Below are 19,528 nucleotides of genomic sequence, written 5' to 3' on the forward strand. Positions count from 1 at the left end.
TATGATTTCACATTGTTTTGGTAAACTAAATTAACTCTGCACTATATTTAAATATATTTTTGAAAATCTGCTTACAACAGTTTAGACATATTACTACATACTACGTCATGATGTAATCCTTGTATGTCATTGTACAAGAGCCTTGAATGAGCCTATACCTATCTGGTCTTTTGCCACAGTTTCTTGAACCAAATGATTAACTTTCCCTTTTAAGCAAGCATCCGTGCCTACAGGAAAACTACTACATGAAATCCCATGCAGCTGATTATCCACCCCCGTGGATCTAATTGTGCCATTCGGTGGTTTATTCAGAAGGACTGGAAAACAACAACCACCTCTTTTTAGTCACACTAATGACTTCAGCATGACCACAGCATGCTTGACTTGTTGGCTAGTTTTGAGTTTCAGCCTAAAATTGCACAAATAATCTCTCTTTATAAAGTAGAAAAGTTGTCATAATACAGGGCGAGTTTACTTCGAGGAACACTTACATCACCGTTATCTTGCTTGTGATTGTAGTAATTTGTTCGCTCCCCTTCAGTCCTTGTCTGCTGACTGATTTTTTTTACTTCAACTGTCTGTCATCGCGGAAAAACATCATGGCAGAATGCGTTCCATCCAGAGCCACGGGAATGGAAGGAGGGATTGTGGTAAATAGCTTCAGACTTTGTTTTGTAGTGGTCTATTGTATAATATACCAATATTTATCCTATCGTGATTTGTTTTCTTGAGTAACTTGTTGGAGCTGATTTCAGTTGATCAAGCACTGTCATCAGATCATTAACTTTTTAAATTGACAGGCTACTTACAGATATAGCCTATGGGAATATTTAATTAATAAATGTATCATAAATTTGCAAGTGTTTCTTATCTTTGTTTATCATATCTTAGATTAAAGATGATTGGCCCGGATACAGTTTAGAGCTCTTCACTTATCCAGAGCATTACCGCGAAGATATAGAGAGTGTCTACATTCCACATGGGGTTATCATGGACAGGTAATATTTATTGTATAATCTGGAGGAAATTCTTACAAACCTTTTCACCAATTTGCTGAGGTGATCAAAGCCAATCTACTATTCTATTTATTTTATTGTAGTTTACAATATGGAACATAAGTTACTACATTACTGTGCTTAAAGGATGATCTTAAATAGGAATAGCACCCCGTTTCTGACCCACTTTATTAGTCTTCTCCTGGTGCACTCATTGGCCTGGGTTCACAGTTCAGGTTTTCTACCTCATGTGGAAAGGAATGCTGGTGCGTGCCACATTTTTACCAACCAGGGAGGCTTGGAGGACTTCAAGAAGTCATTGAGTTGAGAACTGTGTATTGAAAGTACACAACAAACAATAGAATTGTGTGTGTGTGCATCATACACACTGCATGCCTTGGCAATTAGTGATAAAGCATCAACTCTGTGGTATCATGTGACCCCGAAATGTAATTACACACACACACACACTGCTCTGTGTAATTGTGATTTCCTGGGAATGTTTAACATGATTTGTACTGTAGGACAGAGCGCCTGGCCCGACACATCATGGATGACATTGGGGATCATGACATGGTGGTGCTGTGTGTACTGAAGGGAGGGTACAAGTTCTGTTCCGACCTGGTGGAGTTCATTAAGGTACAATGCCGCAACTCCAACAAGCACCTGGAGACCAGAGTGGAGTTTATTAGGCTTAAGAGCTACCTGGTATGTAACCCCACCCTCACACAACAACAACAACAACAACAGTAGTCAATCATTGAGTATAAATAATGTACAGTGAACAACAGTGCATCAAGTTCTTTAAGAGTCTTTTGAAAGGCTCTATCATCACATCATTTATCAATCGCTTGTGATGAAGTAAAGATAAACATAGTGAATATGAGGTTCTCTAGTTTAATGTAGTTGAGGAGCACCTTGGTTGATCCCTCAATATCCTATTTATTTGTCCTTTGAAATCTTCAGCATGTATTGTTTATGCAGCTGGGCTTCCCTTCCCCAGAGCAACTGGGAGGCCTGTTCAGATGCTTCAAATCTCGAAATGGTCATATTTTAGACTTCCGACCAGAACAGTTAGGATAATACTTATTCAACATAAGAGAGGAAAATAGAAATCGAAACAACCTGTTGTTTCTGTTATTAATAATTGGTTCATGTTTGGAGATGGAAGCGTATATAGTCTGTCTGTCTGCGTATATAGTCTGTCTGTATGTATGTCACTTCCTTTTGTTTACTGATTTCATTGGATTAGGCAAAAATACAATCAATTTGAGATACTTTTGGTCATGTAGTGTATGTGGACACCTTCTTGGAGTTGGTCCCCCACTGTGCTGCTATAATAACCTACCCTCTTCTGGGAAGGCTTTCTACGAGATATTGGAACATTGCAGCAGGGACTTGCTTCCATTCAACAACAAGAACATTAGTGAGGTCGGGCACTGATGTTGGGCGATTAGGACTGGCTCACAGTCGCTGTTCCAATTCATCCCAACGGTGGTCGATGGGGTAGAGGTCAGGGCTCTGTGCAGGCCAGTCAAGTTTTTCCACGCTGATCTCGACAAACAATTTCTGTATGGACCTCACTTTGTGCACGGGGGCATTGACATTGCGGAAACAGGAAAGGGTCTTCCCCAAACTGTTGCCACAAAGTTGGAAGCACAGAATGTTGTAGCGTTAAGATTTCCCTTCACTGGAACTAAGGGGCCTGAACAATGAAAACAGCCCCAGACCATTACTTTACACTTGGAACTATGCATTAGAGCAGGTAGCGTTATCCTGGCATCCACCAAACCCATATTCATCCATTAAACTGCCAGATGGTGAAGCGTGATTCATCACTGCAGAGAATGCTTTTCCACTGCTCCAGAATCCAATGTTGGCGAGCTTTACACCACTCCAGCCGACGCTTGGCAGTGCGCATGGTGATCTTAGGCATGTGTGCGGATGCTCGGCCATTGAAACCCATTTCATGAAGCTCCCGACGAACAGTTCTTGTGCTGACGTTGCTTCCAGAGGCAGTTTGGAACTCAGTAGTGAGTGTTGAAACCAAGCACAGACGATTTTTATGAGCTACGTGCTTCAGCACTCTGCGGTCTCATTCCTTGAGTTTATGTGGCCTACCACTTTGCGGCTGAGCCGTTGTTGTCCTAGACGTTTCCACTTCACAATAACAGCACTTACAGTTGACCGGGACAGCTTGAGTAGGGCAGAAATTTGACGAACTGACTTGTTGGAAAGGTGGCATCCTATGACGGTGCCTTCAGTACGGGCCATTCTACTGCCAATGTTTATCTGTGGAGATTGCATGGCTGTGTGCTCAATTTTATATAATTGTCAGCAACGGGTGTGGCTGAAATAGCCAAATCCACAAATTTAAAGGGGTGTCCACATACTTTTGTATATATAGTGTACTTTAGGATTGTTCGATATGAGCGCGAGGAAATTAGTTTAAGGAAATTAAACGTGAAATGAGAAATTATTGTAAATTATTACTTTTTCAGTCCCCTCATTGTTCGCTATACTCCTATGAAAGGACATGCATTTATTTCACATCGATTTAAGGCAGCCCCCCGCACATTTCTGATTGAGGGGTTGACTTAAATGTGCAAGACCAATTTCAGTTGAATGCATTCAGTTGTGCAACTGACTAGATATCCCCTTTCCCTTTCACTTGGGATTTTGTATTTTGGCTAACTCAGCATCTGAAATATCTGACTCCAGCATGATTGTAGAATTGAGATGACCTGAATGACAGTGTCTGTATTAGCTCCATTGTTACTGCCCTTCATTCTCGCCTTTTCCCATTCCATCTAAAGCCTCACTGTCTAAATGATAGTGATTACGTAGACACTAGACAGTCACCGTCATGGAAAATTCACTGATCTGTGCAGCGTAGTCGTCCTGGATGTCATGTTTGGGGACATCTCTGTGAGGTTATCTGTGTCTTGCCTCTGTCCAGGACAGAATGGTGACTGTTCACACACTCAAAAAAAAAAAAAATTCTTCTTCTCTAGAATGACCAATCAACAGAGGACCTGCACATAATAGGAAGTCAAGATCTATCTGTTCTACGAGGCAAGGTATGTACGTGCCTAAATAAATTGTAATAATTTTATATGAACATTTGTTCAAACCTGATTTCTTTCTGTAAATAGTCTTTCCATTTTTATCCCTCTCTGGGAAATTAGATTCTATGCATTCAGATACACTTTTTTCGAAAGAATTTGAGCATAAAAAACATTTTTTGATATAAGGTCATAACTAGCCACAAGGGGGAGCGCTCAGCTCTGCTGTTGAGCGTCTCTTGGAAATGTGTGCTCATTTGGGTGGTGAAGGAAGAAAGAGAAAGACATGTACACACTTTAAAGACAAATTCAGATAAGGTATACGATCTATAAGAAGATATAAGAAGATTGAGCTGAAGGATGAACTACCCTGTTATATTTCACATAGGTGTGGCCCTCTATGTCTAAGCAGTGGTCCCAGTGGTCCCAACAAGGCATAGTAGATCCATCTAATGAAAATACTTTTTTTATTTTTAAATCTATGGCGTGAGGCAAGGGCTAGGTCTTTCCATAAGAGACAGACAGTTTAAGACATTCCTGTGTAGAACTGTGTCTACTGAACTACATTTATGGACTGGAGCAAAGAGAGTGAACCCAGTGACTGGGTGTCATCCTGCGTTCATTCGGCGCGTCATACATTTTTGGGTCTTCCCCGACAACCATTCTCTTTGTGTGCCCTTCATAAGAGTCACTTTGTCAGTGTGGTGTAGCCATCACCAGGTTGAGAATGAATCACTAATCTAGTCCTGTGGACAGTACAGAAATGGTTGCACCAGGAATATCCTCTCTCTGAGGAAATACTTGACGATAAAAATAGGGTTTTGGTGAACCATCATCAACCTCACACTGTAACCTAACCCATATAAAAGACAATGAAAGATTTAATGGAGTTTAAGTCAAGGGTGCTCAAGAGGATGGTATGTGACTGGTGTTGGAATTGACACCCCCATCTAGATGGAATGTAGTCTTACAGCACATAGTTACTGTCTCTATCTCAGTAGTAAGGCATATTTTAGGTTTTAGGTGTCAGAAGAGGACAGCAGGCAATGTCATGAGGAGTTAAAACATTTTTTTTTACATACAACTGAACAGGCAAAAACCTTACCTAAGATTTGTTTTTGTTTAGGGTTAGGAGGTCAACAAGAATACATGTCTGTCTAACCCAGCAAATTTACACAAGCCATTAATCTTCACTAAGGGTAACTAGATGGCTGACATTAATCTTCACTAAATGGCTGCCATCTCAGCATCATGCCGTCACCCCATGGCACAGCTGAGTGGTGCCAGTCAATGGGGCATGTGCCAGTCATAAGGGGTGCCAGTTATTAGGCACAAGGACTCTGGCCAACCGTCAACTAGCCTTATTGGCAATGGCATACCATTTACAGCACTTGCTTTTCCTAATCCCAAATGTCATCATGGAAAGTCGAGGAGTGTTAAAGTTCAAATGCATAACACTGCTGCAAATATGTAAGTTGGATAGGTTCAAGAACAGATCTGTCAAATGACTTGATTTTGCAGGAATCTCTGCATGGGGTAGAGTTTCTATAGCCTACCTCCCTTCCCAGTCCATCATCAACAGAAGGGAGGCATGTACAGGATTTTATTTGAGATTTCAGCAATAGGACAGATAGCAGTATGAGGGCAAAAGCCTTTGGGAGTAGTGGAGGGGGTTAGAATGATGTAGCACATTGTCTGGTAGAATAATGCACCTATTACCTCCAAGTGTTTGTGTTTCGTATCTTTAACATTCTTGAGGGGAAATGTAATCCATATCGAATAATGTCATATAAAAATCACCAATGTGGTTGTTTGAGGCTGTTTTGTGCACATCTTTTCCATGTGGCAAAGCAGGTTAGTTCTGCTCAAGGTTTCCATGTTCTCTCGCTCTCTCTGCTACACTAAACAAAAATATAAATGCAACATGTGAAGTGTTGGTCCCATGTTTCATGAGCTAAAATAAAAGACCCCAGAAATGTTCCATTCTCACAAAAAGCTTACTTCTCTCAAATGATGTGCACGAAGTTGTTTACATCCCTGTTAGTGAACATTTCTCCTTTGCCAAGATAATCCATCCACCTGACAAGTGTTGCATAACAAGAAGCTGATTAAACAGCATGATCATTACACAGGTGCACCTTGTGCTGGGGGGAAAGAAAACAACACTCTAAAATGTGACGTTTTGTCACACAACACAATGCCACAGATGTCTCAAGTTTTGAGGGCGCGTGTAATTGGCTTGCTGACTGCAGGAATGTCCGGCAGAGCTGTTGCCAGATATTTTAATGTTAATTTATTTACCATAAGCTGCTTCCAATGTAGTTTTAGAGAATTTGGCACTACAACAACGAGCCTCACAACCGCAGACCATGTGTATGGCTTTGTGAGGGCGAACGGTTTGCTGATGTCAACGTTGTGAACAGAGTGTCCCATGGTAGCGGTGGGGTTAAGGTATGGGCAAGCATAAGCTACAGACAACGAACAGAATTGCATTTTATCGATAGCAAAAATACTGTGACGAGATCCTGAGGCCCATTATGAGGCCCATTTATTTTGTGACCAAGAGATGCATATCTGTATTCCCAGTCGTAAAATCCATAGATTAGGGCCTAATGAATTCATTTCAGTTGACTGATTTCCTCATATGAACTGTAACTCAGTAAAATAATTGAAATTGTTGCTGTTGCGTTTTAGATTTTTGTTCAGCATAGTTACGTATCCTTACTCCCTGTTCATAGCGTTACATAACTCGGTTCAGGTGTAGCGTGTAGGCCCACAACATTGGCCTCCTGCCTGCATTCTCTCAGAGCACTCGCCTCAAACCATAGATACACTCCACCAGCCAGACAAAGAGCCTCATACACAGCCAAGGGGGGAAAAGGCTGTCATTTGAACCCCTGCACCAGAGAAAGTGTCCAACTGTAATTATCTTTACTGTCTAAGACATTTGGAAGTGCCTTTGGCTCAATGTTAGGAACAACCATATATTATGAGGGAGTATAATGACATGTCTGTGTGTCTCTAAGGGACTAAAATTAGATCCAAGATTGTCACTATAGCTACAGTCTAAGAAGTGAGAAGTCAAACTCCCAAGTATTTGCCCCTATGTTTGAATGGAAGTTGTTGTGATGTTGCAGTTCAGAGATATTAAAAATGGGTTTCTCTCTTCTTCTTTTTTTTTTACATGGCACAAAGAATGTCTTGATTGTAGAGGTAAGTGACTACATCATCTCACGGTACAGTATTGCAAATGCCTTGAATTTGCCTTGATGCCTTGAATAAAGTCATAGACTGTTCACTCTGCTACTGCAAGGCAAGCAGTACCGATGCACCAAGTCTGGAACCAACAGGACCTTGAACAGCTTCCGCCCACAAGCTATAAGACTGCTAAACAGTTAGTTCACCAAATAGCTACCCAGACTATCTGCATTGACCCTTTATGCACTAACTTTTTTTTGACTCATCACATCAGCTGCTGCTACTGTTTACTACCTGTCACTTTATTCCTAGTTATATGTACATGCAGTGTCTACCTCAATTACCTCGTACCCCTGCACTTCGACTCGGCATTGGTACCAATTGTACATAGCCAAGTTATCGTTACTCATTGTGTATCTATTAGTACGTATTTGACTTTTTAAATGATTTCCCTCTGCATTGTTGGGAAGGGCCCTTAAGTAAGCATTTCACTGTTAGTCCACTCCTGTTGTTTACAAAGTACAGTTCCATGAAAAAGTATTTGCCCACTCACTGATTTTCTCTATTTTTACACGATTTTGATACTGAATGTTATCAGATCTTCAACCAAAACCTAATATTAGCTAAAGGGAACATGAGTTTACAAAATATATATATATATATATACCTATTTTATTAATTCACAAAGTTATGCAACATCCAATTCCACGGTGTGAAAAAGGAATTGCTCCTTTACACTCATTTTCTGGTTGTGCCACCTTTAGCTGCAATGACTGCCTCCAAAAGCTTCCTGTAGTTGTTGATCAGTCTCTCACATCTCTGTGGAGGAATGTTGGCCGACTCTTGCATGCAGAACTGCTTTAACTCAGCGACATTTGTGGGTTTTCAAGCATGAACTGCTTGTTTCAAGTCCTTCCACAACATCTCAATTGGGATTAGGTCTGAACTTTGCCTAGGCCATTGCACAATGTCAAATTGGTTGCTTTTTTTTTTCATTTAGAGTTAATTGTGTGTTTTCAATCATTGTCTTGCTGCATGACCCAGCTGCTTATAAATAAATATGAAATTTAAATAATATTGCATTTCTTCACTTATTCTCATTCACTATTTTGATAATCAGGTCTTAAATTATGCAATAACCGCCAAATGGCAAGGGATTGATAAATTGCATAGATTACATCATAACATATAACATGCCTATCATTGCATACAGGCAATAATTGCTTTAAATTAATAGTTTTCCTCCTACCCTCCAACCTCCTGGTGCACATAGGCCAGACCTCTCTTTTTTTGTATTTTTCCCCCCTTTGAGATGTTTCAGATGTGAAAGTTTCCAGACTGATGTCATCCATGCATAAACACTAGGCCTTCACCACATGATGGCTGTTTAGCCCCACTCTAGAGGAATAACAGCATCTAAGATTCAATCAATATTCTAGATGGGCTGTGTGACACACACACACACAATTGCATGAATCTTGTCACACTGCATTCTGTACTTCTATATAATTAGTGTAGTTCTCAGATCTCAAGGAACAATTTCAAAGCAAAGCAAAACATTGTCATTGATATCTGTAGAAAATATATATGGATTCATTTACGGTATAGCATACTGCATGTTATTGGTTGATTTGCTATTGCGATCCATTCTCTTCTGAGAGCAGTCCACATTTACGGCCCTCCCTCTATCCCCCTTCTTTCCCCTGCCTCTAGGCTATAGTCGACACAGGAAAGACAATGAAGGCGCTTCTGAAGCATGTGGAGGCCTTTGAACCCAAGATGGTAAAGGTCGCCGGGTGAGTCAGTCTGTCAGAGGTCTCCATGTCCACGGAGGGGGGGGCTGTCACAGGAACAAGATGTCACTCTTCCGTAGTTACTATAGATATGCATGCCTCCAGTCACCATACTTCAACTTGAATTTGTCTTCTGTTTTATGTCAAGTTTGCAATTGTGTTTCATTGCTTGAATACTGTTAGTATTGCATTTGTTTTCAGAAATCAATCCATATGTATTGTACAATATTGTTTTGATTTAGAATGGTATAGGTACTGTACTGTTTGCCCTTAGTTTCCCCCTCTGAAGCTTCCGTAATCAGTGTTGTTCCTGTCTGAAGGATAAGAATAGCTTCCCTATTGCCATCTTCACTATAATCTAGTCATGCACTGCTTATGTAGTTTCACTGTAAATTTTTTCCATCCGAGTTCAAATCGCTTCTGCATGATTCATTGCAAATTATTGTGGATATTAGCTTCGTTAATGGTTGTACTGTCGTGTCTGTTTCAGTCTGCTGGTGAAAAGAGTCTCTAATGTGGTTGGAAGCCTTCCAGACTGTAAGTGCGTCGCTGTTTAATGCCATCCGGGAGGTCACTCATCCTTCATTCAGCCGTCAGAACAAGATTTATACTGTACATGTCATGTTACTCATATCTCAGTCTAAAGCCCAGGTGGTTTTGAATGAGGTAGCATTTTAAAAGTTCTATGTTCATTGTTTAATTCATTTCAAGGATCTTTGTTTGAGGTTGGTGTTTGATCGTGAGACTTTTCAAGAAGATTCTCTGTTATACAGACCTGATATAACCCCAGGCACTGACTCAAGTTTGATTTGATGCTTTATTCAGGCCATCTCTACATATATCTCATTTTCTGTGTCTGTATTTATCTCAACAGATGTGGGGTTTGAAATTCCCAACCGTTTTGTCGTGGGCTATGCTTTGGACTACAATGAGTATTTCCGTGACCTGAATGTAAGGCTCTACTTTTATTTCTGAACGACACATGACCTTTTAGTTTAAAGTGCTGTTTGAAAGGGATGAAAGAGCCGGGAGCTGAGAGTAAACATAGTCAAAGAGACACTTCTCTCTCTGAAATCTAAACTCACCCAGGTATCCTCTGTGTGCGTGCGTGCGTGCGTGCGTGCGTGCGTGCGTGCGTGCGTGCGTGCGTGCGTGCGTGCGTGCGTGCGCGGGTGCTTCTTGGGGCGCATGGGCCTTCGAGAGTTTGTGTGTTCGGGGTTGTGTATGTGTGCACTGTATGTTTTGGAATACCTGTATGTTTTCCTGACCTCTTGCGCTGTGCCCCATGCCAACACTCCTATGTTAAATTGAGTTACAGCGTTCTTATTTTAAATGTACTGCCCTTATTTTAAATGTACTACTCAGATTTGTCTGAAACACAGCACCCCAGACACACAACCACCCCTTTTGTGTGTGTGTGTGTGTGTGTGTGTGTGTGTGTGTGTGTGTGTGTGTGTGTGTGTGTGTGTGTGTGTGTGTGTGTGTGTGTGTGTGTGTGTGTGTGTGTGTGTGTGTGTGTGTGTGTGTGTGTGTGTGTGTGTGTGTGTGTGTGTGGTATTCATCACAGAAATTGGGTGGAAGGTGAAGAAAGGGATGTTAGGGTTAGGATCTGCTTATCTGGCAGAGTGAGTCATCTTAATTCCCCACTTAACGACTATTAGTATTACCAGTTAGCACATGCTACATATCAGTACAGTCATATGATTGTTATCAAGGAAGTGTTCATTTATCAGTTTGAGATTGACCTTGGATGACCTTTGAACTTTTAATCTTTAAATGGTAAAGTTCAGTGCATTAGCATAATGGAGAGGCGAGATGATTCCTGTCATATGGGGAAAGTCTGACCTTGCTTTCCCAAATTCACATCCCTCCACAATCTCTAATCAGCTCAAAACATTTATCTTCTGAGGGCTCGTCATCACCGTGGTATTTCAACCCTCCAGCAGATAGAACACAACAGATGACTCATTTATGTTCTGTAAACATGGGGGATTAAAACATATTTCAGTGAGGGTCTATAAACGATCAAAGTGTTGTTCGCTTGATTTAACATCTGACTGAGGTGAACAACCCTCTTTCTCTTCCTCCCTCCAGCATATCTGTGTCATAAGTGAGATTGGAAAGGTGAAGTACAAGATTTGAAGAGAAGTCAACACATACATGGGTTGTTCAGAGTTGCAGTTTTCAACTTGTGGCTGCAAGTGCCTTCCCTTCTCATATCTTCTTCCGTGCTCTGTTGAGGATTATTGTTAGTTTATTAATTTCATGAGAAGAAACACATCTTGCATGTACTTTATGCAAAACAAAAACAAATATGAGATCTGTGTTATTCATGCTACATACAACCTTGATTGTCACATTTTAAGAGTTTTTTTTTTACATATGCTATTGTTTTTGTGAACATCATATTACATTGTTGACAGAATATGCTTTTACATAAAATGCATTTATATGTATTTGTAAAATACTAATTTTGTCCCCAATGATCTAATATGTGCAAAGCACAAAGAAATAAACTATGCAATTTTGAATAACAAATGATTTGTGCCTGCGTCCGTGAAGAGAAAGTGTCAGGGTTATCAGTGGCCGAGTGCTTTTGATTGAAAGAGAAGAGGTTTGAAGAAGTAGTTGAATGTTGACCTAAAAAGGGAGCACCTGAAATGTATGTTATGTATTTTCTACCCAGCTGTTGATGAAAAACAACACTGCCTGTTTAGCTTCAGTGTCATTTGAGCTAACTCCGTTTATTATCTGGCACAAGTTCACATTCTCTCGCTTTGTCTTTCTGTCTTTTATCTTAGTAAATCATTATATGTTATGATCAAATTTGGAATCAAACATGAAACCTTCCTGGAAAGCCACAAAACATGGTTTGCATTAGCTCGAAGTTAGCTCAACCATGCAAGGAGGCAACGACTATCCAAAAATGTATGTTGCTATACAGTATATACAATGAAACAGGAAAATAATGATCCATTGGAAAGATTTTAGTGCAAACCAGACCTCCTGGTTTTCTCTCTAACGTGTGGGTGGGTGTTTGTGTGTGTTGTGTAGAGGGGTACATGAGGGGTCAAGTAATAGGAACAAAGTGTTTCTGCCCAGAGAGCATAGAGAGTGAAAATAACATCACAAAGGAACTGTATGTCCGGATAAGTACTCACCAAGCACTTCCATCTAACGAATAGCGATGCAGTGGACCTATTTATTTTCCGCAATGATTTTACTTTAACTTCCAGCAAACATAGCTGAACTCAAACAATTTGAACCAATAACTGACATGGCTTTCAGGATCTTTTAAACAGTGTTGCAGTGCGGTGTTGTCGGATTGATATATAATGAATGTACTAAGAAACCCTAATAGCTTATGACAAAAACCTCTATGCACGTATTCTATCCAAACATCAAGTCCAAACATCAAGCCATCAATAAATAATCACAGAGGAATTCAAATAAATCTAAAATTCCTTTCAGGGTTTCACCCATTTCATCCACTGACAGATCTAAAAGTGTCGTTAAACTCAAATCATCTGTCGTCAGCACTAATCATAACGAACACAATGGTCGGTTGGAGCTTGGAGACAGACAGCTGTATGATGGTGTGGTGTGGTGGAGACTAGAGAGCCAAATGGTTCTCTTTGCTACTCCAAGCCTGTGTTCCATGAGTCAGTGTGGGCGTCAGCTGGGCACTTGGATGAAAATGCCAGGACTCGCTTTCACCATCTGTCACCAGTTAGGTCTCCTCCTGTTCTGAGCCATTTAGTTATTTATTAGTCCACTCCCTTAGTTGTATGTTTGGCTGTTCGGTTCATACAATTATTATTTCCCTTAAACTTAGGTTATTGTTTTTTATTTCTTTACAATAATGAAGTTGTGACCTGTCTTACACTGTTGCATTATGGGAAATTCTATCAGGCCTAACTTTGGAAAGTTGTTTTCAGTAATAAGGCTGTTCCTCATGTCTGTAGGCTTTTCTGTTGGATGCTTTTAATCTCCAAACTAATGAATAGAGTACAAAGATGTTCAAAGGAAAATCTGTGCTCCACCCGTGGTATTGGTTTACAAGCCTCCCCATATTCTCCTGGGATGTGTATTTGTCTCTGGGTGACTAAAAGTCAATTGTGCATGTCACTGGACTACACTTCCCAACATGCTTCACTTCACACAGCATGCACTTGGGGAGAGTTGTCATGTGGCCATGCACACTTGCCTCTTAATCACTTGAAAAACTAAACAGACATTACATAAACATATGCACATGACCCACACATACATATACACACATCTAAGAAAAACATTGGATTAATCTAGAATGAATTCCAGCTACTCAGCTGCTCTGTCATTAACACAGCATGATGGGCCAACTGAAAGAATGAGAGACCATACAGGCTGTCGGTGGACTCTCCGTTCACTGACCGTCACGTTACTTCTCTCAGGTATTTTAGGAGTCATTGACTTCACCCTTTAACCCCGTCCCCTCTCCTTTGTAATCCTCCATTTGCAGACCACCGTAGTTTGTGGTAAGATCGTTGACATACAGTTCAACTACTTAGTTCTGTGAGCATTGTGAATGCTGTAGGCCTATACTTTCAAACACACTCTGCCAAAAAAAAGTGTGCCATCAGACAATGAGGTATCTGCAGGGAAAGTTTCCAGCACTCTTTAAAAAAAAAAAATGTATCCCCTTTTTTCTCCCCAATTTCGTGGCATCGAATTGGTAGTAGTCTCATCGCTGCAACTCCCGTACCGACTCGCGAGAGGCGAAGGTCGAGAGCCATGCATCCTCCGAAACACAACCCAACCTAGCCGCACTGCTTCTTGACACAACACACATCCAACCCGGAAGCCAGCCGCTCCAATGTGTCGGAGGAAACACCGTACACCTGGCGACTTGGTCAGCGTGCACTGCGCCCGGCCCGCCATAGAAGTCACTAGTGCGCAATGAGACAAGGATATCCCTGCCGGCCAAACCCTCCCTAACCCGGACGACGCTGGGCCAATTGTGCGTCGCCACATGGACCTCCCGGTCGTGGAAGTTTCCAGCACTTGACTTCCCCATAATAAGGTTATCCCGGGTAAAACGTAATGGATCACCTGCAGTCAATGGCCCTCTCCCGGATGGGTGACCTGAATAATAATCCTGCAAACAGAGAAGTAAGATAGAAAGATGGAGGTGGAGAAGACTGATAAGAGTCCAGGTGGCAGGTTGTGTGATGGTGAGATTGGCTTACACACTCAGAAGACCCACCTATATATCCACAGCTCCTATTTAGCTTTTTTTCCACTATACATCTGTGAAACACAGGCTTTGAGTGAGTCTTGAAATACAAACTGAACTCCTGCCTGATAAACACTCCTCTTACAATAAGAGCATCAGTTATCCCAATTATCGTAGGTTGGGATTAGTAGGATGCCACCCTTCCACTGAACTGCAGGGCATTTTGTCTCGCCTGTGTATGTGTCATACAGAAGGATCAATGGCCACCATTGTGCTGTGACTCTATGTCCCTTATCGAACATCAGCACTTGGGGACATCGGTTAACTTACCCCCTGCGCTAAATGTCCCCCACGCCACCCTGGGAACCTGCAAGGCATTGTCTGTCACCTTGGAGCGGGATCCGGTGAGAGGGAGAGTGGACAAAGAGGCGGCCAGGGTTCTTATTCTGGAGCTTTGTAGTGCTCCGCTAAAGGAACAGAGGACAGGGCCGTGCAGTGAAAGTCGGCTACAGGTAGACTGGGAGAGCACAAAGAGAGCAACATGGGAATTGGGTCCTGTGAATGGTCACACATGTATGCGCTTGACATATGAAGCCTCTGAGTCGGTGTTTAAACAGAGCGGCATGGATTTGATTTCAGATTACCTGGACAACAGATTGAACGTGTTTACTCCCTAGCTTATTGTTTCTTTGTTCTACCTTTTGAGAGGTGTCAAAGTCATGTTTAGCCTAGGGTGGCAGGTAGCCTAGCATTTAAGAGTGTCGAGTAAGTAACTGAAAGGTCACTGGTTTGAATCCCTGAGCTGACTAGGTGAAAAATCTGTTGATTCAGCAAGGCACTTAACCCCAATTGCTCCTATAAGTCGCTCTGGATAAGAGTGTCTGCTAAATGACTGGAATGTTAAATGACTAAAGAATGTTACACTTTGACAGACAGATAAACACTGTATATGTCCTTTGATAGACGCACACACTGTGGTTGTACTTTGTCTACTGTACATCGTGCTCCAAGTAGAGGTAGCTAGGGGGCTTCATTGATTGGTTCCTGTTGGGTTTCGTTCAATTGTGCAACTCGCAAGTGGTCACAGACGTCATTTCAATGTCTAGTTTTTATTTACGTTTGATCTATTTGTCAACTAATGTTAATTGAAAGGGTCAAAACCATTGAATTCTTTGGATTTAGGGTAAAAGTTAGGTTTTTTAAAAATCCTGAAATTCCTTGATGTTGATGACTTGAGGCAAATCCAATCAGTTTTCCACGTTGATTCAATATCATCACATTGTATTGTTTTGTTGAAAGGTCGTGGAAACAAGGTTGATTCAACCAGTTTGTGCCCAGTGGGTCAGTTCCAACTCTATTTGTTCAACCTTAACATCAGCTCTTCCAATGCTTGCAGCATTGGTGGCGAAGTAAATACAATATAGCAAGTAAAACACTGGAATGGTAGATTTGCAGTAGAAGAATGTGCAAAGTATAAATAGAAATAATGGGGTGCAAAGGAGCAAAATAGATAAATACAGTAGGGGAAGAGGTAGTTGTTTGGGCTAAATTATCGATGGGCTATGTACAGGTGCAGTAATCTGTGAGCTGCTCTGACAGCTGGTGCTTAAAGCTAGTGAGGGAGATAAGTGTTTCCTATTTCAGAGATTTTTGTAGTTTGTTCCAGTCATTGGCAGCAGAGAACCGGAAGGAGAGGTGGCCAAATGAGGAATTAGTTTTGGGGGTGACCAGAGAGATATACCTGCTGGAGCGCATGCCACAGGTGGGTGCTGCTATGGTGACCAGCGAACTGAGATAAGGGGGGACTTTACCTAGCCGGGTCTTGTAGATGACCTGGAGCCAGTGGGTTTGGCGACGAGTATGAAGCGAGGGCCAGCCAACGAGAGCGTACAGGTCGCAGTGGTGGGTAGTATATGGGGCTTTAGTGACAAAACGAATGGCACTGTGATAGACTGCATCCCATTTATTGAGTAGTGTATTGTTCGAGGATCGGTAGGATGGTCAGTTTTATGAGGGTATGTTTGGCAGCATGAGTGAAGGATGCTTTGTTGCGAAATAGGAAGCCAGAAGTATACAGTGTTGCTGTCACCTACCTAAAGCCTTTTATTTTTTTATTGATGAACGAACTCAATAAAACTGTATTTAGCCACCACACATAATGCAGTGTGTGGGATAAGGCAGAATTGTAAGCTTGGTGGGCTAATGCTGTTTTATTGGCTGTCTAAACGCAGGAGATATTCATTTCAAGATTATATGTATCATATGTATTAGGCTCCCGAGTGGCACAGCAATCTAAGGCACTGCATTTCAGTCCTAGAGGCGTCATTACAGACACCCTGATTTGAATTCAGGCTGTATCACAACCAGCCATGATTGGGAGTCCCATAGGGCGGCGCACAATTGGCCCAGTGTCGTCTGGGTTTGGCCGGTGTAGGCCGTCATTGTAAATAATAATTTGTTCTTAACTGACTTGCCTAGTTAAATAAAGGTTAAATAAAATACAATCATGTACCTCCTCATATCCCTCTTCTTTGGGTAGAAACTAGGGTTATTTACAAGGCCTACTTCAGCACCTGATTCTGTTTCAACCTATAATAGGAAGCCGTGAAGCTATGCTAGCTGAGGTAATGCTAAGTGTTCTTTAGAAGTGTGCCCAAGAAAACATCACTGTTTGTTTTTACTTTGTGAGATGGTAAATTCAGCGCTTCAGTTTTATTTCTGCATTGTAACTCAACATTTTATATCAGTCAAATGTCATTCCATATAACAAATTGAGAAATTGAATGTCATTTGTTGTTTGTGAGGGAAAAGCACCAGTGTTTCTTCAGTAGTCATAGCAATTTCTCAGTCTACAAAATGTTGCTGTAAATCAACTTGGCTGCAGTAATTAAAGCTGCTACAGTATGCCCACAGTATAACTCTGTGATACTATTTTCACACTACTAAACCTATCATGAATGTCTCATACATAGTGTATTAATAAACAGCATACAAACTAATATGTTTTTGCTACCATAGTATGCAAACTCCTCCAAAAATAAAGCTCAAGCCTGCACTGTCTGGTTAAGGGTCCAGCGTCTCTTTAAACAATGGATTCTCTCTGAAGCTCGGGAGCCCTCAACACATAATGGGTCAAAAGAGTCCTCCTATTGTCCCACTTCTATTGTTCTGTTGGAGTACACTGCAAACAGAACATTGTCCCTCTTTGTCTTTGTCTGGATCAGCTGTGGAGCCTTTTTCATGCATTATGGAGTCCCATATGTCCGCCATGCCCTACATGTCACAATAATACAGTTAGGGATCCAGCCCGTGAATGGTAAGTGGCATATTACAACTCAAGGAACACGTTGGAACCATTCAAGAACTGAAGGAGGGGGAAATGTGTGAATGTGGCCCCTACTACGTGATCCTACGTGCATGCCTTCTGTTGAAAAACATCTAGCACAGCATTTTTTGGTATCTCACATTCTATTCTAATATTTAGACTAGCTGAGTATCAAAAAAATGTATGGATCTTGCTCAAACAGCTAATATTATCTATGACATGCCAAGGAAATACACTGAAATGTGGAAATAGGCCTATAGAAAAAGGTTCTGATAGCTTAGCATAATATGAACAGGGAAGGAGGTTCTCTAGATAAGATGTATTGTATTTTTCTTAACAGACTATGCAGGAAGCTATTTGTCAAAGAGCCAGAGGAGAACAGGAATTCCAGCTCAGCTATGCCCATCACGCCATGACCCTCCATTCAGCTCACACTCTTTTCTGACAAGAGTTGACTGTGCTCTGCGCTGCACTTTATGACTCATTATGGATAGTAGGTTACTATACACTGTACCAGACCCGAATGAAAGTGCAGAATACAAAGTTTTGGCATCCTGCAGGTTAATCCAATTGGGTTATGTGAAGCTGGCAAGACATAGTGTCACGTACTCTCTCTCTCTCTCTCTCTCTCTCTCTCTCTCTCTCTCTCTCTCTCTCTCTCTCTCTCTCTCTCTCTCTCTCTCTCTCTCTCTCTCTCTCTCTCTCTCTCTCTCTCTCTCTCTCTCTCTCTCTCTCTCTCTCTCACACACACACACACACACACACACACACACACACACACACACACACACACACACACACACACACACACACACACACACACACACACACACACACACACACACACACACACACACACACACACACACACACACACCAAGGTTTTTAGCGGGCTTCCACAGCTCACCAAATTACCTTTAGATTGTTTAATTAGGCCTATAGGTCAAAGCCCTTGCATCAATGATCCTGTAAAAAGCCACTTGATTGACGTGTGTATTTAAAAAAAACACCCATATCAAACGTTTAGTGATGTGTCACTGAAGTGACCACTAATATTCCTGGACATCTTACGTAAGAACCTGTCCAGTTGGCTGGGTTTAAAAACACGATTTTAAACGTTGAATGTGATTGGATAACAGACCCGAGAGTGAGCAGAGGGGCGGTGTTTGTAGAAAATCGGAGATTCGTCCATCCTGCAACCTAGTCTGTTGCGCGCTGCCAACAGGGACCAAAAAGGAATACGACGAATTACTTTTTGTTTCAATTCTGTTATGAAATGTGGATGAAGAACCCTCTCGGATTTTATGAATTTTAGTGAAGAACAACGCCGTGAAATTTCTCGCGTGGTCAAAATAGTAAATCTATTGTAATGGGCGTTTACCTTGTTTTTTAGCCTGATTTTCCTAACAGGTAGCTAGCACTAGCTATCCAGTGGTAACTACTCAAACGAAAATAGCCCGCTTGTTGTGGTCTTTGGTAATGGTAGTCAGCGAAAACACACTTGCATTTGACACATTGCCCATTGCTTTTGAATTACTTCTATGAGTAACAGTCATTTCTCTTCTTCTAAAGCGAGGACAATGTATCATTTTGTGTTACGGAGTTCTCCATGAATTTGTAACAGGTAGGTTGCTCATGCAGATGTACTGTCCTACCGACAGCTTCAGTTGCTGTTTGTTTGATACAAACTTGTGTTGTGATACAATGTTCTTTTTGTAAACACACTCGCCGAAAGCGTTTCAATTTAGAGCTGTACCGAATTATGTGGCTATTTTGCGACAACTATAAACCATAGTTCCATTGAACGTTCTCTGTGGTTGTTCGTTGTGTGGCTTTGGGCGCATGATGGCTGATATTTGCTCGTGCTTTCATTGGCAACCTATCCAGAAAACTCGTGCGTCAATCTTAGGCTACTGTGTGTATGCAATCCAGTCATG

General features: G+C 41.5%; 1 protein-coding gene across 1 annotated transcript; it reads left to right on the forward strand.

Moving 5' to 3' along the window:
• The first annotated feature begins 28 nt into the window (after positions 1-28).
• Positions 29-11,589, forward strand: prtfdc1a (phosphoribosyl transferase domain containing 1a). The gene is made up of 9 exons (XM_046355986.1): positions 29-650; positions 892-998; positions 1,520-1,703; positions 4,010-4,075; positions 7,256-7,273; positions 8,972-9,054; positions 9,542-9,588; positions 9,926-10,002; positions 11,146-11,589. Exons 1-9 carry the CDS (start codon positions 600-602, stop codon positions 11,191-11,193), a joined length of 681 nt encoding a protein of 226 aa, XP_046211942.1. The 5' UTR covers positions 29-599; the 3' UTR covers positions 11,194-11,589.
• Positions 11,590-19,528: the final 7,939 nt, after the last annotated feature.

Source organism: Oncorhynchus gorbuscha, linkage group LG07 (genome assembly GCF_021184085.1).
Source record: "Oncorhynchus gorbuscha isolate QuinsamMale2020 ecotype Even-year linkage group LG07, OgorEven_v1.0, whole genome shotgun sequence".
NCBI lineage: Eukaryota > Metazoa > Chordata > Actinopteri > Salmoniformes > Salmonidae > Oncorhynchus > Oncorhynchus gorbuscha.

Coding starts and splice junctions, on each gene's coding strand:
- prtfdc1a (XM_046355986.1), top strand. CDS start 600: ATGGCAGAATGCGTTCCATCCAGAGCCACGGGAATGGAAGGAGGGATT. Junction 1,704..4,009: donor TTAGGCTTAAGAGCTACCTG/GTATGTAACCCC, acceptor CTTCTTCTCTAG/AATGACCAATCAACAGAGGA. Junction 9,589..9,925: donor GGTTGGAAGCCTTCCAGACT/GTAAGTGCGTCG, acceptor TTATCTCAACAG/ATGTGGGGTTTGAAATTCCC.